The sequence below is a fragment of the Lithobates pipiens genome, unplaced genomic scaffold (assembly GCF_037356315.1).
Source record: "Lithobates pipiens isolate NorthernLeopardFrog02 unplaced genomic scaffold, aLitPip1_a1.2 Scaffold_19, whole genome shotgun sequence".
In the NCBI taxonomy this organism is placed as follows: domain Eukaryota; kingdom Metazoa; phylum Chordata; class Amphibia; order Anura; family Ranidae; genus Lithobates; species Lithobates pipiens.
Window position 1 is genome coordinate 580,019,617 of NW_027507764.1, and position 22,473 is coordinate 580,042,089.

The 22,473-nt window shown below is 46.9% G+C and overlaps 1 protein-coding gene across 6 annotated transcripts in view; it reads right to left on the bottom strand.

Annotated features, from left to right (window-relative positions):
• The window catches only part of LOC143997680 (microtubule-actin cross-linking factor 1, isoforms 6/7-like), a 214,700-nt gene that overhangs the window by 43,879 nt on the left and 148,348 nt on the right, over positions 1–22,473 (bottom strand). For 5 of the 6 annotated variants that reach the window (XM_077493431.1, XM_077493430.1, XM_077493427.1 and 2 more), the window contains exons 27-33: positions 20,418–20,577; positions 18,243–18,440; positions 15,894–16,019; positions 11,677–11,820; positions 9,898–10,086; positions 5,705–5,816; positions 5,295–5,464 (exon numbers count right to left, since the gene is read on the bottom strand). In XM_077493431.1, coding sequence (XP_077349557.1) covers positions 5,295–5,464; positions 5,705–5,816; positions 9,898–10,086; positions 11,677–11,820; positions 15,894–16,019; positions 18,243–18,440; positions 20,418–20,577 — 1,099 coding nt within the window. Of the gene's footprint in view, positions 1–5,294; positions 5,465–5,704; positions 5,817–9,897; positions 10,087–11,676; positions 11,821–15,893; positions 16,020–18,242; positions 18,441–20,417; positions 20,578–22,473 lie in introns of those variants that run through there. The other variant, XM_077493432.1, reaches the window with a different exon arrangement.

A 22,473-nucleotide genomic window follows, 5' to 3' on the forward strand; every position in this document is an offset into this window, starting at 1 on the left:
AGTTGGCGGGCTATGAGTTCTGACAAGCCAGCCGCCAACCGTTGGGCAAGAGGGTTATCCGGCGTCATCATTTTTTTACGCTCAAACATTAGGCCCACGGAAGCCTGCCTTTTTGCAGAAAAATGTGAGCTTGGCGTGATGGAAGGTGGAGTGGAGGACAATTGTGAGGAGAGAGGAGAAGGAGAAGTAGAAGACGAGGCTGGACGGTGAGAGCCTGCAGTGTGGCTTTGTGTGTTCCGTTGCTCCCACTGGGCTCGGTGATGGCTGCTCATGTGCCTTCTTAAGGCGGTCGTCCCTAGGTGAGTATTGGGCTTACCGCGACTAACGCGTTGACTGCAAAGATTGCAGATGGCAACGCTATTGTCAGCAGCGGACACGTTAAAAAAAGCCCACACTGCGGAGCCATGTGCCGGTGTCCTGGGAGCGCCAGATGTGACCGTACATGGTCGATGACTCGCTCCTGATACATTTGCAGTCTGCTTTGTCCCTGCTGTGCAATGTAAGTCATTGCTGCTTCTCCTCCCTATCTGCTGGTCCATATCTCCCTCTGAACTCCCCTCCTCTTCCTCTCTTGTGGGCACCCACGTGACATCACTAGACACGTCATCATCAACGTCACCTTCCCCACCGCTATAAGTAGAGTAGGCAGCAACACCGGGGACCAACCTCCTCCTTGGGCTGATCTGGGTACTGGCGTCAGACTGCTGAGTAGCGCTTGTTGCTACCTCCTCTTCCTGATCCAATACCAAGAGTGGCTGCGCATCAGAAATGTCCTCTTGATATGGATCGGAATATAATTCCAGTGACTCAAGCGGAAGGTATGTGGTGGTGGTGGTGGTGGTCGTGTTGTTGGTGGTAGTGTCTTTGGGGGTGCACATAGCAGAGAGTGAAGAAGAGGGTGCAGATCGAGAGGATGAGGAGGGTGCAGAAGAGTAAGGCTGAGCGAGCCACTCAACCAAGTCTGGTGCATCCTTTAAAGTAATTGAACGCACCTTCTGCAACTTCCCACTTTGGCTCAAGCCTGTTGCTCCTGCCCTACCCCTACCACCCCTGCGGAAGGGCCTGCCTCTTCCTCTGCATGTCATTTTTTAAATGACCCTGTGACAAAACTCTTAGTCCCTATACCGCTGAAGGACTGCTGCAGTATAGGTGAGCGGTCAGCAGTGGTGCACGTCAACCCTATCTATTGTGGACCTATAGCGGTCCTTACAGAACAGCAGACTGTACCGCACTCAAGCCTATGTACCGTAGCACCCTATACCAAGTTACCAGTCCTTATAAGAACTTTTGTGGACCAAGCAGGTTGTGTATTAGTGTTTAGCAGACTGTACGTCAGTCCCTATACCGCTGAAGGACTGCTGCAGTATAGGGCAGCGGTCAGCAGTGGTGCACGTCAACCCTATCTATTGTGGACCGATAGCGGTCCTTACAGAACAGCAGACTGTACCGCACTCAAGCCTATGTACCGTAGCACCCTATACCAAGTTACCAGTCCTTATAAGAACTTTTGTGGACCAAGCAGGTTGTGTATTAGTGTTTAGCAGACTGTACGTCAGTCCCTATACCGCTGAAGGACTGCTGCAGTATAGGGCAGCGGTCAGCAGTGGTGCACGTCAACCCTATCTATTGTGGACCGATAGCGGTCCTTACAGAACAGCAGACTGTACCGCACTCAAGCCTATGTACCGTAGCACCCTATACCAAGTTACCAGTCCTTATAAGAACTTTTGTGGAACAAGCAGGTTGTGTGTTAGTGATTAGCAGACTGTACGTCAGTCCCTATACCAATGAAGGACTGCTGCAGTATAGGGCAGCGGTCAGCAGTAGTGCACGGCAACCCTATGTATTGTGGACCGATAGCGGTCCTTACAGAACAGCAGACTGTACTGCACTCAGGCCTATGTACCGTAGCACCCTATACCAAGTTACCAGTCCTTATAAGAACTTTTGTGGACCAAGCAGGTTGTGTGTTAGTGTTTAGCAGACTGTGCGTCAGTCCCTATACCGCTGAAGGACTGCTGCAGTATAGGGCAGCGGTCAGCAGTAGTGCACGGCAACCCTATGTATTGTGGACCGATAGCGGTCCTTACAGAACAGCAGACTGTAACGCACTCAGGCCTATGTACCGTAGCACCCTATACCAAGTTACCAGTCCTTATAAGAACTTTTGTGGACCAAGCAGGTTGTGTGTTAGTGATTAGCAGACTGTACGTCAGTCCCTATACCAATGAAGGACTGCTGCAGTATAGGGCAGCGGTCAGCAGTAGTGCACGGCAACCCTATGTATTGTGGACCGATAGCGGTCCTTACAGAACAGCAGACTGTAACGCACTCAGGCCTATGTACCGTAGCACCCTATACCAAGTTACCAGTCCTTATAAAAACTTTTGTGGACCAAGCAGGTTGTGTGTTAGTGTTTAGCAGACTGTGCGTCAGTCCCTATACCGCTGAAGGACTGCTGCAGTATAGGGCAGCGGTCAGCAGTGGTGCACGTCAACCCTATCTATTGTGGACCGATAGCGGTCCTTACAGAACAGCAGACTGTACCGCACTCAAGCCTATGTACCGTAGCACCCTATACCAAGTTACCAGTCCTTATAAGAACTTTTGTGGACCAAGCAGGTTGTGTATTAGTGTTTAGCAGACTGTACGTCAGTCCCTATACCGCTGAAGGACTGCTGCAGTATAGGGCAGCGGTCAGCAGTGGTGCACGTCAACCCTATGTATTGTGGACCGATAGCGGTCCTTACAGAACAGCAGACTGTAACGCACTCAGGCCTATGTACCGTAGCACCCTATACCAAGTTACCAGTCCTTATAAGAACTTTTGTGGACCAAGCAGGTTGTGTGTTAGTGATTAGCAGACTGTACGTCAGTCCCTATACCAATGAAGGACTGCTGCAGTATAGGGCAGCGGTCAGCAGTAGTGCACGGCAACCCTATGTATTGTGGACCGATAGCGGTCCTTACAGAACAGCAGACTGTACTGCACTCAGGCCTATGTACCGTAGCACCCTATACCAAGTTACCAGTCCTTATAAAAACTTTTGTGGACCAAGCAGGTTGTGTGTTAGTGTTTAGCAGACTGTGCGTCAGTCCCTATACCGCTGAAGGACTGCTGCAGTATAGGGCAGCGGTCAGCAGTAGTGCACGGCAACCCTATGTATTGTGGACCGATAGCGGTCCTTACAGAACAGCAGACTGTAACGCACTCAGGCCTATGTACCGTAGCACCCTATACCAAGTTACCAGTCCTTATAAGAACTTTTGTGGACCAAGCAGGTTGTGTGTTAGTGATTAGCAGACTGTACGTCAGTCCCTATACCAATGAAGGACTGCTGCAGTATAGGGCAGCGGTCAGCAGTAGTGCACGGCAACCCTATGTATTGTGGACCGATAGCGGTCCTTACAGAACAGCAGACTGTACCGCACCCAAGCCTATGTACCGTAGCACCCTAGACAGACCAAGTTACCAGTCCTGATAAAGAGCTTTGTGGAACAAGTGAGTTGTGAATGATTAGCAGACTGCAGCAGAAGGGCAGCAGTCAAGTATAATATTCTTTCTATATTTGGAAGAAAGAATATTATACGTGTACAAGCCTATTACCGTACCACTGATACCAGTCCTGAAAAGAACCTTTGTGGAACTAATAGTAACAGCAAGTCTTTAAAATTATCCTCACTGCCTGACACACTGCTTCCTGCCTGTCCCTATACAAATTGGCAAAAAAGAGTAGGCTGGAACGATTAGCTGGAACAGCTCTTTTGTGGACCTGATAGTAACAGCTAATGATGATGATGATGATGATGATGAAGAAAGACTAATCTGGCTGAGCTGTCCCTAAAATAGCAGCATACAGCGCTCTGTCCCTTTATCTAAACTGACAAAAGAAACTCAGGCTGCTGACCTAACACCTATACCAGTCCTGAAAAGAACTTTTGTGTACCAAATAGCTAGCGTTTTCTCTGTCCCTACTCCACACAGGATCCTTTCCCTACAGTGACAGAAGAAAGAATGTAAAATGGCCACCGGATCGGGTGTATTTATAGGTTAGGGGGAATGTCCAAGTGTCCATGAGCTGTCATGTCTCAATTGGTTGTCCTGTAACACATGATAAACGTGTCACGAAAGGTTAAAGTTCTTGTATACATTAAACACGTAAGTCCGCCGGGGCGAACGACGGAAAAAGGCGTTCGAACCCGCGGACGGCGAAAGTCGGAAATTCGCCGCGAAACGACCGCCGGGCGAACCGTTCGGCCATCACTATAGAGGAATCAGGACCTCTAGCCTCCTGCTGGTGATCCTTCTAATATCATAAAGATCTATATGAAAGAATCAGGACCTCCTTCCTCCTCCTGGTGATCCCTCTAGTGATATAAAGATCTATATAGAGAAATCAGGACCTCCTTCCTCCTGCTGGTGATCCCTCTAGTGATATAAAGATGTATATAGAGGAATCAGGACCTCCTTCCTCCTGGTGACCCCTCTAGTGATATAAAGCTCTATAAGGAGGAATCAGGACCTCCTTCCTCCTGCTGGTGACCCCTCTAGTGATATAAAGATCTATATAGAGGAATCAGGACCTCCTTCCTCCTGGTGACCCCTCTAGTGATATAAAGATCTATATAGAGAAATCAGGACCTCCTTCCTCCTGCTGGTGATTTCTCTAGTGATACACCCTAGAATTATATTTGCTTTTCCAACTGCATTGCCAAACAGTTTGCTCATTTTGCAATCATTTGAAATAAGTACCCGAAAGGTGCTGGTGAATACTGTACCCCCAATGCCGTTCTCTCTAAATGTATTATTTTTCGCCAGAGGCTTTTCATTTTAAAAACATTGAACTGCAGTCTCCACTGCTTTGACCAATCTTCCAGCAATCCCATGTTACAGACACCTCCAGGTATATCAGCCGTATTACACACCTTTGTATCATGAGCAAAATGACATGTACCCCATTTAAATTTCCTATTACTTTCTATTCTCCTGAAAATGGTCACCTGGACAAACAGAATGGGTAATTCCCAACCTCCCAACCCCCCTCCCCAGTGGAGACAGATACAGCAATAAGAACCTACCAGGTGGTCAAATCCTTTCTTGAACTATCCAGAGCTAGAAAGAAAAGATTTGGCTGGACATACAATGTAAAAAACACTTTCCTAATAGCAATGTTTCCACTTTCTCTGGTGATTCCATAGGTGATATACTTGAACCTCTAAAATAACCAGACTGCAGCTCAAACCTTCTGGAGTCTTACCACCACCCTGGATGTGCAGACATTGGGCGCACTCACCTCGTGGAGCCGCTGTTGGGCATTCTGGAGGCGGCACTGGCGGTCCAAGGCGAGGAGCCAGAGCTGCTGCCAACGGTTGAGGAGCTGTGCCATATGAGGGGTTTGCGGGGCAAGGTCCAGGAGAGGAATGGAGGGGCCAGTCTGGGGCGATTTCACCGAGTTTTGTCTTTCTGAAACAACAAACAGTAATTACATCCGAACTCCCAGACGGAGAGCAAAACTGAATGATAAAAGCAGCCCAGAATGTGGACTGATGCCAGCAATACCCCAAACTAACAAGACAACTATCCTACAATAGGATGAAGAATTAGGGAGCAGGGTAATATGCAAGTGGAAATGAAAATATATAGAGGAAAATCTCTTTGGCTAGTGTACATGGCATGTATAGTTTATTTGATTAGGTCACTCACTGGCAATGGTCTTGCGTGTATTTGTTGCTCGTGTATCAGTGACTTTACGCTTGCAGTTCTTGGTGACTTTCTCCACCTCAGGCTCCTTCCGGCTCAGCTCCTCCATAAACACCTGGAATGAATCAGAGGAATACATTTCACTTTTATTGCCTACATAACTGCCTAAGGAAATACATGAGTGTCCATAAAATCTTATAAAACTTTAGAAAATTCAGCGAATTAGTTATCTAGACATGAGACAGAGAAGGTGGCTCTTGGTCCTGCCATGTGAAATGTACAATGGAATTTTGTCCTGTGATGTGAGATGTAGGATGGATGGTTGTCCTGTGATGTGAGATGTAGGATAGACGGTTGTCCTGTGATGTGAGATGTAGGATGGACGGTTGTCTTGTGATGTGAGATGTAGGATGGACGGTTGTCCTGTGATGTGGGATGTAGGATGGACGGTTGTCCTGTGATGTGAGATGTAGGATGGACGGTTGTCCTGTGATGTGAGATGTAGGGTGGACGGTTGTCCTGTGATGTGAGATGTAGGATGGACGGTTGTCCTGTGATGTGAGATGTAGGGTGGACGGTTGTCCTGTGATGTGAGATGTAGGATGGACGGTTGTCCTGTGATGTGAGATGTAGGATGGAGGGTTGTCCTGTGATGTGAGATGTAGGATGGACGGTTGTCCTGTGATGTGAGATGTAGGATGGACGGGTTGTCCTGTGATGTGAGATGTAGGATGGACGGTTGTCCTGTGATGTGAGATGTAGGGTGGACGGTTGTCCTGTGATGTGGGATGTAGGATGGACGGTTGTCCTGTGATGTGAGATGTAGGATGGACGGTTGTCCTGTGATGTGGGATGTAGGATGGAGGGTTGTCCTGTGATGTGAGATGTAGGGTGGACGGTTGTCCTGTGATGTGAGATGTAGGATGGACGGTTGTCCTGTGATGTGAGATGTAGGATGGACGGTTGTCCTGTGATATGAGATGTAGGATGGACGGTTGTACTGTGATGTGAGATGTAGGGTGGACGGTTGTCCTGTGATGTGAGATGTAGGGTGGACGGTTGTCCTGTGATGTGGGATGTAGGATGGACGGTTGTCCTGTGATGTGAGATGTAGGATGGACGGTTGTCCTGTGATGTGAGATGTAGGATGGAGGGTTGTCCTGTGATGTGAGATGTAGGATGGACGGTTGTCCTGTGATGTGAGATGTAGGATGGACGGTTGTCCTGTGATGTGGGATGTAGGATGGAGGGTTGTCCTGTGATGTGAGCTGTAGGATGGATGGTTGTCCTGTGATGTGAGATGTAGGATGGACGGTTGTCCTGTGATGTGAGATATAGGATGGACGGTTGTCCTGTGATGTGAGATGTAGGATGGACGGTTGTCCTGTGATGTGAGATGTAGGATGGACGGTTGTCCTGTGATGTGAGATGTAGGATGGACGGTTGTCCTGTGATGTGAGATGTAGGATGGACGGTTGTCCTGTGATGTGAGATGTAGGATGGACGGTTGTCCTGTGATGTGAGATGTAGGATGGATGGTTGTCCTGTGATGTGAGATGTAGGATGGACGGTTGTCCTGTGATGTGAGATGTAGGGTGGACGGTTGTCCTGTGATGTGGGATGTAGGATGGACGGTTGTCCTGTGATGTGAGATGTAGGATGGACGGTTGTCCTGTGATGTGGGATGTAGGATGGAGGGTTGTCCTGTGATGTGAGATATAGGGTGGACGGTTGTCCTGTGATGTGAGATGTAGGATGGACGGTTGTCCTGTGATATGAGATGTAGGATGGATGGTTGTCCTGTGATGTGAGATGTAGGATGGACGGGTTGTCCTGTGATATGAGATGTAGGATGGAGGTTGTCCTGTGATGTGAGATGTAGGATGGACGGTTGTACTGTGATGTGAGATGTAGGGTGGACGGTTGTCCTGTGATGTGAGATGTAGGATGGACGGTTGTCCTGTGATATGAGATGTAGGATGGAGGGTTGTCCTGTGATGTGAGATATAGGGTGGACGGTTGTCCTGTGATGTGAGATGTAGGATAGACAGTTGTCCTGTGATGTGAGATGTTGGGTGGACGGTTGTCCTGTGATATGAGATGTAGGATGGACGGTTGTCCTGTGATGTGAGATGTAGGATGGACGGTTGTCCTGTGATGTGGGATGTAGGATGGACGGTTGTCCTGTGATGTGAGATGTAGGATGGATGGTTGTCCTGTGATGTGGGATGTAGGATGGACGGTTGTCCTGTGATGTGGGATGTAGGATGGACGGTTGTCCTGTGATGTGGGATGTAGGATGGACGGTTGTCCTGTGATATGAGATGTAGGATGGATGGTTGTCCTGTGATGTGGGATGTAGGATGGACGGTTGTCCTGTGATGTGGGATGTAGGATGGACGGTTGTCCTGTGATATGAGATGTAGGATGGATGGTTGTCCTGTGATGTGGGATGTAGGATGGACGGTTGTCCTGTGATGTGGGATGTAGGATGGACGGTTGTCCTGTGATGTGGGATGTAGGATAGACAGTTGTCCTGTGATATGAGATGTAGGATGGATGGTTGTCCTGTGATGTGGGATGTAGGATGGACGGTTGTCCTGTGATATGAGATGTAGGATGGACGGTTGTCCTGTGATGTGAGATGTAGGGTGGACGGTTGTCCTGTGATGTGAGATGTAGGGTGGATGGTTGTCCTGTGATGTGGGATGTAGGATAGACAGTTGTCCTGTGATGTGGGATGTAGGATAGACAGTTGTCCTGTGATGTGAGATGTAGGATGGACGGTTGTACTGTGATGTGGGATGTAGGATGGACGGTTGTCCTGTGATGTGAGATGTAGGATGGACGGTTGTACTGTGATGTGAGATGTAGGGTGGACGGTTGTCCTGTGATGTGAGATGTAGGATGGACGGTTGTCCTGTGATGTGAGATGTAGGATGGACGGTTGTCCTGTGATGTGAGATGTAGGGTGGATGGTTGTCCTGTGATGTGGGATGTAGGATGGACGGTTGTCCTGTGATGTGGGATGTAGGATAGACAGTTGTCCTGTGATGTGGGATGTAGGATAGACAGTTGTCCTGTGATGTGAGATGTAGGATGGATGGTTGTCCTGTGATGTGAGATGTAGGATGGACGGTTGTCCTGTGATGTGAGATGTAGGATGGACGGTTGTCCTGTGATGTGAGATGTAGGGTGGACGGTTGTCCTGTGATATGAGATGTAGGATGGACGGTTGTCCTGTGATGTGAGATGTTGGGTGGACGGTTGTCCTGTGATATGAGATGTAGGATGGATTGTTGTCTTGTGATGTGAGATGTAGGATGGACGGTTGTCCTGTGATATGAGATGTAGGATGGATTGTTGTCCTGTGATGTGAGATGTAGGATGGACGGTTGTCCTGTGATATGAGATGTAGGATGGATGGTTGTCCTGTGATGTGGGATGTAGGATGGACGGTTGTCCTGTGATGTGGGATGTAGGATAGACAGTTGTCCTGTGATGTGGGATGTAGGATAGACAGTTGTCCTGTGATGTGAGATGTTGGGTGGACGGTTGTCCTGTGATATGAGATGTAGGATGGACGATTGTCCTGTGATATGAGATGTAGGATGGATAGTTGTCTTGTGATATGAGATGTAGGATGGACAGTTGTCCTGTGATGTGAGATGTAGGATGGATGGTTGTCCTGTGATGTGAGATGTAGGATGGACGGTTGTCCTGTGATGTGAGATGTAGGGTGGACGGTTGTCCTGTGATGTGAGATGTAGGATAGACAGTTGTCCTGTGATGTGAGATGTAGGATGGACGGTTGTCCTGTGATGTGAGATGTAGGATGGACGGTTGTCCTGTGATGTGAGATGTAGGATGGACGGTTGTCCTGTGATATGAGATGTAGGATGGACGGTTGTCCTGTGATGTGAGATGTAGGATAGACAGTTGTCCTGTGATGTGAGATGTAGGATGGACAGTTGTCCTGTGATGTGGGATGTAGGATGGACGGTTGTCCTGTGATGTGAGATGTAGGATGGACGGTTGTCCTGTGATGTGAGATGTAGGATGGACGGTTGTCCTGTGATGTGAGATGTAGGATGGACGGTTGTCCTGTGATGTGAGATGTAGGATGGACGGTTGTCCTGTGATGTGAGATGTAGGATAGACAGTTGTCATGTTCATATTACAGTGAGGAATATTACTGAATGTTGTGAGATGATCTCCCCCAAAGCATCCATGTCTTCTGGAAGGGGCTCCTGATCCCGTAAATTCAGCGCTTCCTCTGCAGCCGTTATCCAGTCTATGAGCCGAGCGACCTCCTCACGTTCTGTTGCCAAGGACTGAATCTGTGCCTGGATACGGCCTCCCTGCTGCTTGGCCCAGGAGACCACCTGAAAGTGACAAACAATCCTCAGCTGTCAGTTTGACATCCAGAGACTGGAGGACCTCTGAATGATGGCGGAGACTCACAGCATCAGTAGTAAATGTGTGATTTTAGGAAAATAGACTGCTGGTGACTATGGTTCACCCCCCTCTAGAACAGTCATAAGACTACCAACCTCATGTTTTCTGGAGATTATGGGTAATATGGTGGGCGTGGCTAGGATTGGTTGACAGGTGTATAGTCTATGGCAGTGATGGCGAACCTTGGCACCCCAGATGTTTTGGAACTACATTTCCCATGATGCTCTGGCACTCTGTAGTGTAGTTGAGCATCATGGGAAATGTAGTTCCAAAACATCTGGGGTGCCAAGGTTCACCATCACTGGTCTATGGGATATTATGTGACTACACTGCACCAGGTTTCCAATTTCTCCCAATGGCACCAATATTGGGGCATACAGTAATTCCTCCCAATGATGGGGCACAATCGCTCCCACTGATACCAAAGATGGAGCATTGCTTTTCCCACTGACATTGGGACCTTTTCTACTCCCAATGGCCATAAACCCCCCCCCCCCCAAAAAAAAAGTCTGAAGGACAGTAAACCGGTTCCTCATTTAGAAAGTTTGGAGACCCCTGCTATAGCATGTCACTTGAGTCCGCTGGGAAAGCTGGCCTTTCAATCAAGATGGCGACACAAGGCACACATCAGTAGTCTCAGGTCTCTTGTAAGTCCAGACAAGGGAGGATTTAAAATAACATTCCCAAAATACACATATAATTTTATGGGAAAATTGGTGTCGAAATGCATGGTTTGGTAACAAGGCCACAGCTACATTACAGCTTCACCTGTCAACTTTTATACCAAAAATACTCCAGCTCTAAAAAGGTCATAAATATTCCTGTCGTTTCCCTAATATTTCTTTTCTATTGCTGTCAGCGCCATCTAGTGGCCATAATTGTATGTTCTCCTGAAATACCCCATTCAGGAAAATATTGCAATATGGCCACTAAGGATGAACTCAGGCATGTTCACACCCTGCACGTGCAGAGCCCGCCAGGAAGTCGGCACTGCGCTAATCGCAGGCAGTGAGACATCTTTCCGGTCCGCGGCTGCAGAGATCGCGAAATATCTCACTGCCTGTGATTAGCGCTCCGCAGTGCCAACTTCCTGGTGGGCTCTGCACGTGCAGGGTGTGAACACGCCTGAGCTCATCCTTAGTGGCCCTAGATGGAGCCGAGGATCATAGCAAATAAACATATTAGGCAAAATACAGGAATTCTTCGTTAAAGCTGAGCAAATACTTGAGACATTGGCAACGGGAATTTTTCTTTTTATAAATAGACCCCTAAGTGCAAGATACAACATAAAAAATTTGCATATACTGTAGACATTAACAATGAAAAAAATAACAGTACAAAAAAAACAACAAAATATATATAAAAAAAGGAAACAATATATAAATATAAATGGTATAGAAAAAATGTACATGTGTACAGAAAAATACAATGGTCAAATCTGGTGATGGATTTAGGCAAGTCGGTTATTTCCCCATCTTTCATAAATAGGCTCCATCGGCTCTCAGAGGCTCACTTACCTCCTGGTAGCGCGTCTTGCAGATGTTCAGCCAGGATTTGATGGTGATGATGGAGTCGGGGTGGCAGGCGGACAGGATCTCTTGCCCGAGGGAGACGATACACTCCAGGGCCATCTGCTGACACTGCAGGGTGCTCATCAGTTCCTGGAAAGGGAATAGAGAGGACGGAGCATGTGAGGGGGGTGCAGATCAGGACTGGATAAATCCCTCCCAGGGGCGGACTGACCATTGGGCCACTCGGGCACTGCCCGAGGGCCCCCGGGCCATTAGGGGGCCCCATCAGGGTTGCCAGCCTCAGTAAAACCAGGGACAGTATGTAAAAGTCTGTGTTTTTTTTACATCAGTCTCTGAAATGTCCCTTACCGACATCCTTTTGGTCTAAAAATCCAGAGATTATAGCTGCCCCACCTCTCCAGTACCTTCTCAGCCAATAGAAACATATCTGTGTATACTGTGTGATTGTATACTGTGTGTGTGTTTGCGTATACTGTGTGGCCCCATAATCTCTGATTGGCTGGGGGCCCCATAATCTCCTATTGCCCGGGGGCCCCATGAGTTGCCAGTCCGCCCCTGATCCCTCCCCATGGCAGACTCTTAGCAGGAGGCTCCAGATATGCATCAGCATCATTGTTCTTGCCTTGAAAGCCTACTACAATCTCCACTACAGCGAGACGTTAACGTTATATTTTGTTTTCACATAACGGAGCTCTTCCCTACAGAGACCATTAGCCAAAGCATCACTAAATGGTGGACCGCGGTCCGGACCCGGACCAAGTGATGGTCACATCCGCACCGCTGGGGATGTGTCATGCCATTTAGGAGCTGGGTCTCTATTTCTCCTTGTCCTGGCCACATTGTAGCTCCTTCTCCTGCTTCCTTCCCTACAGCCGCTGTGCTGTCATCCATACAGCAGGGCAGAGCATGGGGGAGGCAGCAGGTCTGGACTAAACGCAAGAGGTGCAATGACTGATTGGTTGCTAGGACTCTGGGCAGTCCTAGCAACCAATCACCAGCTTGTTAACAAGAAAAGCTGGGCAGGTCCCACCCACCTTCTCAGACCTACTCTGCGTAAGGTAGGAATGAAATTGCTGCTTTAAAAGGGAAGGGGGGGGGGGGTGAGGACATCACTAAAAATGGAGGGGGGTGAGGAAACTGCTATAAATGGGGGGGCACTGCTATAAGGGGGGTGGGGGATGGAAGCCCTGCTTTAAAGGACACTGCTATAAAGGGGGGGTAAGTGAGGACACTGCTATAAAGGGGGGGGGGGTAAGTGAAGACACTGCTATAAAGGGAGGGGTAAGGACACTGCTATAAAGGGGGTGGGGGTAAGTGAGGATACTGCTATAAAGGGGGGGGGTAAGTGAGGACACTGCTATAAAGGGGGGGTAAGTGAGGACACTGCTATAAAAGGGGGGGGGGTAAGTGAGGACACTGCTATAAAGGGGGGGGGTAAGTGAGGACACTGCATTAAAGGGGGGGTAAGGACACTGCTATAAAGGGGGGTAAGTGAAGACACTGCTATAAAGGGGGGGTAAGTGAGGACACTGCTATAAAGGGGGGGGGGGGGGTAAGTGAGGACACTGCTATAAAGGGAGGGGTAAGGACACTGCTATAAAGGGGGGGGGGTAAGTGAGGATACTGCTATAAAGGGGGGGGGTAAGTGAGGACACTGCTATAAAGGGGGGGTAAGTGAGGACACTGCTCTAAATGGGGGGGGGCACTGCTATAAGGGGGTGGGGGATGGAAGCCCTGCTTTAAAGGACACTGCTATAAAAGGGGGTAAGTGAGGACACTGCTATAAAGGGGGGGGGGGGTAAGTGAGGACACTGCTATAAAGGGGGGGGGGGGGGGTAAGTGAGGACACTGCTCTAAATGGGGGGGGGCACTGCTATAAGGGGGTGGGGGGATGGAAGCCCTGTTTTAAAGGACACTTCTATAAAGGGGGGTAAGTGAGGACACTGCTATAAAGGGGGGGGGGGGTAAGTGAGGACACTGCTATAAAGCGGGGGTAAGTTAGGACACTGCTATAAATGGGGGGTGGGCACTGCTATAAGGGGGGTGGGGGATGGAAGCCCTGCTTTAAAGGACACTGCTATAAAGGGGGGTAAGTGAGGACACTGCTATAAAGGGGCGGTAAGTGAGGACACTGCTATAAAAGGGGGGGGGGGGGTAAGTGAGGACACTACTATAAAGGGGGGGGTAAGTGAGGACACTGCATTAAAGGGGGGGGGTAAGGACACTGTTATAAAGGGGGGTAAGTGAAGACACTGCTATAAAGGGGGGGGGGGGTAAGTGAGGACACTGCTATAAAGGGGGGGGGGGGTAAGTGAGGACACTGCTATAAAGGGGGGGGCTAGGGGGGTGGGGACATTGAGATGAAAGTGGAACGGCTTCAAGAAAACCCCCCAAAGTGGGACTTTAACCCGGTTCCTCTTTCAAGATGTACTCACAGCTTTTAAAGAAAACAATCTTATTCCTTTAATGTCTATGTACCCCTAAAGAAGAAGAATTATTTTGAAACGCGTTGATGGTTTATCGTCTTCATTTTTGTTCTGGCGATTCCAACTTGAGTATATTGCAAAGAATTCTATTCAACCATTTTAATATGTACTGTTAACTTTTTATATTGTGTATTAATAAAGATTTCTTAACTTTTAAATCATTTAGACATACTCTCTATTCACTTACAATGACTCAGCACCGTTAAAGTCCCACTCTATACATGTCATTTAGGAATGTTGGTACTCAGTTAGCGTTTATCTTTATTTTGAAAGTGGAACTGTGATGTAAAGGAAGGGACTGTAACATGCCGGGGAACTGTGATGTGAAGGGAGGGGGGGGGGGGCTATGATATAAAAGGCGGGGGAATCTGATGTGGAGGGAATTTTGACATAAAGAGGGAGAAACTGTGATGCGAAGGAGGACTTTGATATTAAGGTGGCCTAAGGATACTGATGTAAAGGGGGGGACTGTGATGTTCAGAGGGGACTGAGGACACTGATGTGAAGGGGGACCGTGATGTGCAGAGGGGACTGAGGACACTGGCAAAAATGGGGGACTGTGATGTACAAGGGGGACTGAGGAAACTGGTGTAAAAGGGGGCTGTGATGTGCAGATGGGACTGAGGACACTGATGTAAAGGGGGGACTGTGATGTGCAGAGGGGACTGAGGACACTGATGTAAAGGGGGGACTGTGATGTGCAGGGGGGCTGAGGACAAGGGTGTAAAGGGGGGACTGTGATGTGCAGGGGGGGCTGAGGACAAGGGTGTAAAGTGGAGGCTGTGATGTGCAAGGGGGACTGAGGACACTGGTGTAAAGAGGGGGCCGTGATGTTCAGAGGGGACTGAGGACACTGATATAAATGGGGGACCATGATGTTCAGAGTGGACTGAGGAAACTGATGTAAATGGGGGCCCGTGATGTGGGACTGAGGACAGTGGTGTAAAGGGGGAGCGTGATGTGCAGAGGGGACTGAGGACACTGGTGTAAAGTGGGGACCGTGATGTGCAGAGGGGACTGAGAACACTGATGTAAAGGGGGACCGTGATGTGCAGAGGGGACTGAGGACAAGGGTGTAAAGGGGACTGAGATGTGCAGGGGGGACTGAGTACACTGATGTAAAGGGGGGATTGTGATGTGCAGGGGGGACTGAGGACACTGGTGTAAAGGGAGGATTGTAATGTGCAGGGGGGACTGAGGACACTGGTGTAAAGGGAGGATTGTAATGTGCAGGGGGGACTGAGGACACTGGTGTAAAGGGAGGATTGTAATGTGCAGGGGGGATTGAGGACACTGATGTAAAAGAGGGATTGTGATATGCAGGGGAGACAGAGGACACTGATGTAAAAGGGGGATTGTGATATGCAGGGGGGACTGAGGACACTGATGTAAAAGAGGGATTGTGATATGCAGGGGAGACAGAGGACACTGATGTAAATGGGGAAGCCATGGTGTGCAGAGGGGACTGAGGACCCTGGTGTATAGGGGGGACTGTGATGTGCAGGGGGGACTGAGGACACTGGTGATATAAATGTGAGGGAGCTGTGATGTAAAGATCTTAGTCAACAAACAAACATGCAATTCGGACCTCTGCAGGAAGACATCTTTACTGACAGGACATTCATTCATGAGGTCTATAGAATAATACCTGGGCACAGGAAAGAGAAATAATATATGAACTTGAAGGAGGCAGCAAATGACCCCGGTGGTACCCACCTGCTGCTGCTTCTGACACTCCTGCAAGGCATTCTCATCCTCAGGAATCACCCCATATCTCAGCGTCCGCTCAGACTCACCCAGACCCTCCAAGAAGGTGCTCACCAGCGAATGGAACTCCTCCGCCTGCAGACAACAATAACAAACAGTTTCTCAGCCAGGGGTACGACTTGTCCCAGGGCTCTACTGGACGGCTCTGGGCAATGCCAGGCAAAGGTTATCGAACAGCCAGGGCGAAGATGCCAAACTGTGCCCTCCTTCGCCTCCATATAACAACACTGCCCCTCTTGCCCCTATTACCCCTTGTCCCGGCCTTGGCCTTGTGAAATGAAAGTCCAAGATTAAAGGAGAACTTTAAGCAAAACCTTTTTTTCATTTTGGATAGAGTAAAGGAGGGTTATAACCCCCGTTGGTTTAATTTTTTTGCCATCTGCGCCCTATTGGGGAGATTTACCTTCACTTCCTGTCCCATAGCCAAACAGGAAGTGAGAAGAAATCCCTGCAAATGAAGGGGGTCCCCCAGGGGCACCATAACTAGTGTCCCCATAGGACAATCTCCCTTCTATTACTTTTCTGGGGACAGCCCAAAAGTTGGGATTTTCTTTTACTTTCACTTTAAATGATAAGGGTAAAAAGGACAAATAGAGGGGGTAAAATTCCCAAACGGGGGTAAAGACAGCAATAAAAACTGACAGGTGTTCTAATCCTCCTCCACTCTATCCAAAACGAAAGAAAAAGTTTTGCCTTTAGTTATACTTGAAATGGTACGTGTTAAAAAAATAAATGAATAAAAAAAGAATATATTTTTTAAAATCTCTTTTACATATTTCTATTTATATATTTAGAGGAAATATTATTATTATTATTATTATTATTATTATTAATAATAATAATGCGTTCTGACCTCTTCTAAAACACTTTACATGGATTGACCTATGAAGAGGTTCATGACATAACAAACGAAAGAAAAGGTTTAAAAATACAAAAATATAAATTTTAAAAAAATATAAAAAAATTATAATGACAGATCTCCTTCCCATCCGAAGATGATGGTTAAATTGCATAGGCTGAAATATTTGCAATGATGTCAGTACTAGAGATAAAGGAAGCACAGATATCAAAATAAAGGAAAACGACGAATTATCCAAAAACATCTAATAAGGAGCTATTAGCCTGTTGTATTTTTCTACCATTGGTGCCCCCTGGTGGTCTCTCTCCTTATAACACCCCCCACATCACTTGCCCACTATGGTGTGATTCAGGAGACCTTGCACAGCTGGATATTCCTGTACAATTATATTTTGAGTTTCTGTGTTGTGCATTTACTATCATGCCTAAATCACAAAGCTAAATTATCGGCAATTGCAACATGTCCAAAATGAGAATGTTATCAAACACCGAGTGAGCATAATATTGTCATAATAACCTCAAGGGTCCCAAATCCTTGCTGCGCCTGCAGCGATTGGGCAGTTTCAGATTTCCTGGGTGGCGACATGAAGACTTTTTGGTAGTTAGACCAATCAGGTCCAACCCACTGAAATGATATAAGTATGGTGTGCCCTTGCCATAGCAAACAAAAATTTTTTTCAAATTGAGGAAAAACTCAATAAAAAAAAAAAGAAAATAACAAGAAATATTATTATTATTCAGGATTTATATAGCGCCTGCCAACAATTTACGCAGAGCTTTACAATATAAATATGATACAAATATGGACATTTAAAAAAAAAATAAAAAAAAGGTATAAAGATTTGCAAGTGATATAAAAAAATATAGATGTAAATATATCTATATATATTTTCTGTAAAAAAAAAAAAAAAATTGTATATATATATATATATATATATATATATATATATATATATATTTTTTTTTTTTTTCTGTAAAAAAAAATATATATATAGATATATATATCTATATATATTATCTATATATATTTTCTGTAAAAAAAAATTATATATATATATATATATATTTTTTTTTTTCTTCTGTAAATATATATATATATATATATATATATATATATATATATATATATATATATATATAGTATACAATTGTAATTGGTAAGGGAGATAAAACGTGTAACATGATACAAAAATCTCCGCTGGATTCTGGTGAAGAACGGTGAAATAAAAATGTTCTATCACCACCCGGCAGATCTTCTATACACAACTACTTTGAGAAGGAAGGGGGTTCTTGAACAGTTTCATAACCCCCCCCCCTCCCACACACACACACACACACACACACACACACACACACACACACACACACACACACACACACACACACAACATTCATAGCAAACAAAAGGACCACTGATAGTCCTTATGTTAGGACACTGACCTGCTGTAGAGAGGCCTCCAGCCTGGCTTGCTTGGTGACGGACAGCTGACACACCACGTCCCAGCGATGGCCCAGCTCCTCCATCTGTCTCTGCAGCCAATGAGAGTCGGTGCCCCCACCTCCCCGGCTCAGGTCTCGGACTGAGTGTTTCAGGGTCTTCATGGAGCTGGCTCTCTTCCCCAGTTCTTTCTGGAAGGCCTGGAAGATGCAGGAGAGAACACCGCTGAATGGTCAGAGGATGGAAGAGGCCCAAGAGGGTGCCAGATGTGTCCACCAAACCACCAATGTTCATAAACCATCTCTCTGGTGGGCATGCTTATTTAACCAATCAACTAATTATTAGCCAGGACTCAGCTCTGCTAACCATTTGCTTTACACACTGATTTCCAAACATTATTCCGTTCTCTCTTCTTTTAATATTTCATTAATTGGACTGAATAGATGCCAGCTTCCTCTTTTTACCAGTGATTCAACAGGCACACAGTGTGCAGCCCAGATCTTTGTGATCAGCCCTGACCAGTTGCTCACAACACATGATAAATCTCAGCCCTGACCCAGACTGGTGGGTCTCAATCCCCTCTTGTGGGATCTAAAATGAAAACTATCAAATAGTTGCCAGAATTTATCTTTACTGGTGCCAATCCATGGCAACATACATGTGGTAGGTGGCACTACTATTATATGTATGTTCCCATGTTGGCGCCAGTAAAACAGAAAAATTGTATCACAAACTTACCGTAATTTTCCTTTCCTGGCACCAATCCATGCCATACATGTGGTAGATGGTGTTACTGCCATATGCACTTTATGCTGCCATGTTGGGACCAGGAAAATTAAACTTGTATCAAATGCTTACCATAAATTTATTTTCCTGGTGCCAGTTCATGAAGGCATAGTTGTGGTAGTAACTCCAACTACCAGATGTATGCTGCCATGCTGGTGCTAGAAAGCCAGAAAATGGTATCAAATACTTACCGTAATTTCTCTTTGCTGGTATCAGATGACAGCAAGTGGTAGTAACTCCATCCACCATATGTATCCTGCCATTGATTGGCACCAGGAAAGAGAAATTGCAATAAGGCCCTCACTGAACTACAACATACTGGTGAGCCACTAGACCCGTGATGGAGAACCTTGGCACCCCAGATGTTTTTGATCTACATTTCCCATGATGCTTATCCACTCTACAGCGTAGTAAAGCATCATGGGAAATGTAGTTCCAAAACATCTGGGGTGCCAAGGTTCACCATCACTGCACTAGACTGTACCAATGCTCAATCTCCACCCTCCATTGCCCAGACATCATCACAGAGGAATGCCCAACCCTCCAAATCACAGTGGCCCTAAAAACCCAGATCCAAGGAATCCAGTGTCATAGGGCACACCACAAACAGGCCCAAAAAATACACTGGGCACACCACTGCAATATGGTACAACCCAGTGCTTTCAGTGTTCAATGGAAAGGGTAGTGGAGGGAATTCATGCTGCAGAATGGAGCGGGTCTCATCCGATGGAGGCACCCATTGGTTGTGAACAAGCAAGCTATCGCTTGTGAAACGCGTCAACTGCTTTTCCTGTGTTTGTCTGACAAACTTGTGACAATAAAGATAACATCAAGCTAATTTTGGAGTCTCATTGTGTTATTGATGGAGGCACCCTAATGGACTGGCAGCAGTTGTGGCCCTGAAGAGAGGTAGGTTGGGCCAATTGATGTGCGACTCAGGACTTACAGTCTTTGTCCTAAGCTACTTCCTCTTTATAGAGAGGCAAAGGCCCAATCGCTCCACCAGGAACAGGCTAATTTGCTGACAACCAGTACTATATAATGAGTGGCAGAAAGTGCAGTTCTGTGAACCTTCTGGTCATGGGTACTCGTACCGCAGGTTGGGAACCCTTGCAGTAGACCATATAAGATGTATATAGCTACATTGTTATACAGTGGCTGAAACACACCATGCCTGAGCATGGAGCACCAACATTTGGACATACAGTACATATGAAGACCTTCTATATATTCTTCTGTTTAGTAGATTGAAGATAAGATGTTCTGACATGAGTGGAAGTCTTTTGAAATGCCTACACAGCTTTGATTATGGATTTGTAAGGGAATTGTATTCCTGTCCATAGACACCAACTAAAGTCACTTTTATCCAGGCCCCTCTAGTACAAGCTCACCTTGTGCTTGTCCAGCAGGTCGCTGACCAGATCTCTGTCCCCTCCAAGTGGTATCTCCTCCGAGAGCTGCGGCTCCGCTCGGTAAAGCCAATCCATCAGAGCCTGGAGAGCATCGGTGAACTTTCCAGAAAACAGCAATGACTCCTCCAGCTTCTGTTGCCTAGGAAGGTGAACAAAGTGGGGGGGGGGGGGGGATGGGGGGCATAGAGGTAAATGTCACGCTGCCAGGAAAACCTGACATTATTGGGAAAAGCTATTCAGACCATCACCCAAAAAAAACCTCATCCAAGTATGACCAGAAAACCATCATATCATACACAATGGTACAAACGGCAACTGCCCCAACCTATAGCTGGCCTTAACAGCAAGGAGCACATGGAAGGGTGACCCATGTCAAACAACAACAAAGAAAGAATCCCAGCTCAACTTACCAGCTAGTCTGCAACAAACCGAATTGTCCTATCTAAAGCTTCATACACACTATCAGTTTTTCTGCTGAGTTTTTCCTTCAGATTTACCAAAACTATATAATATGAGGTCAAACCTTAGGAGTTTCAATGTGTATGCAATCAGGAAGGCCCTTCTACTACATGGTTTTGGTAAACCTGAAGGAAAAACTCAGCAGAAAAACTGATAGTGTGTATGGGGCTTAACAGTTCACATTAAAAACAGGGGTTTGGTTTGCCCACATTTGCAAATACGCGCACAAGCTGTAGAGACCGTGACAAGGCACCCTAATATTATATTTGCTGCCATTGCTGGGTGTTCAGTGCCCCCCTGTGCCTTTAAGGAGGATGGGCTCCCTCTAGGCAAACCTGCCCTCTTGTGATGTCATTGGCCAGGAGATAGCTGGGGTGGGGCCACCCGGTGACATCACCGGATGACTCTTCCCCTCAGCTATTTTAGAACTGCTAGGTAGTTGGTGGGAGCCTTCGTCAGGGGATGGAGGTTTTATTTTTTTTCTTATTTTTTTGGGGTCCAGTGGTGCGGTGGGCATCATGATTGACGTTGGATCTACTTTGCGGGACATTTTTTGAAAACATTTTTCTGTTCATTCTTTTTTTTTTTTCTTCTTTAAAATGTGTGTGTTTTTTTCTTTCTTTTTGACACTTTTTATGGTGAATGAGTAGGTGTACAATATACCCCATACTCATTCACATAGGGGGGGGGGGGGCCCGGGATCTGGGAACCACCCAGGGTTGTGGGGAATAGGCCCTTGTCCCAATCAACATGGAGACAAGGTGCTTTGGGCATTATTTTTTTCATTATTTTTAATTGCCGTCATGTTTCCTTTACATTCAGCAGTCAGCAGGGAACCCGCTGACAGCTGAGTCATCTGTTGTTAAGCACGCAGTGGTCGGCTTCCTGGCCGGCTCCTTAGCAACCAGCTCAATGCAATAAACCACCGCATGAAAATATGCGGCAATTACCGCATTATTGAAACTTTACCGCAGTAGTTATTTACCGCACAATCCTTAGTGAATTGAACATTTTCACAGTTGTCTCAGCATGCATTATTTTACTGCATTTTTTTCAGCATTATTTAACTCTTAACGAATTGATCCCTAAAGCCGCGTACACACGGGCGGACTGTCTGGCCAACTAAGTCCGTCAGACAATCCGACAGACAGTCCGTCCTACTTTTGAATGAACGGACTTGACCACACACGATGAACAGACAGTCCGCTGAAAGCTTGCGCGATGACGTGTACAGCACGTACGACGGGACTAGAAATACGACGTCCAATACACTGCAATGCAACCTTCGGCCGTGTAAATCCTTTCTGAGCATGCGCCATACTTAGTCCGTCCAACTTGCCTACTCACGAGCGGACAGTCCGCTGAAACCAAAGTTGGACGGACTGTATTACGGAAATTCCGAAAGACTTAGTCCGCCAGACTGTCCGCTGAAAAAGTCAGCTGAAGCCCACACACGAGCGGACTGTCCGCTGAAACACGTTTCAGCGGACTAAGTTGGACAGACAGTCCGCCCGTGTGTACGCGGCCTTAGTCTCCCTAGGGTCAGCACTATGTAATAAGGGCAGTGGAAAATCCA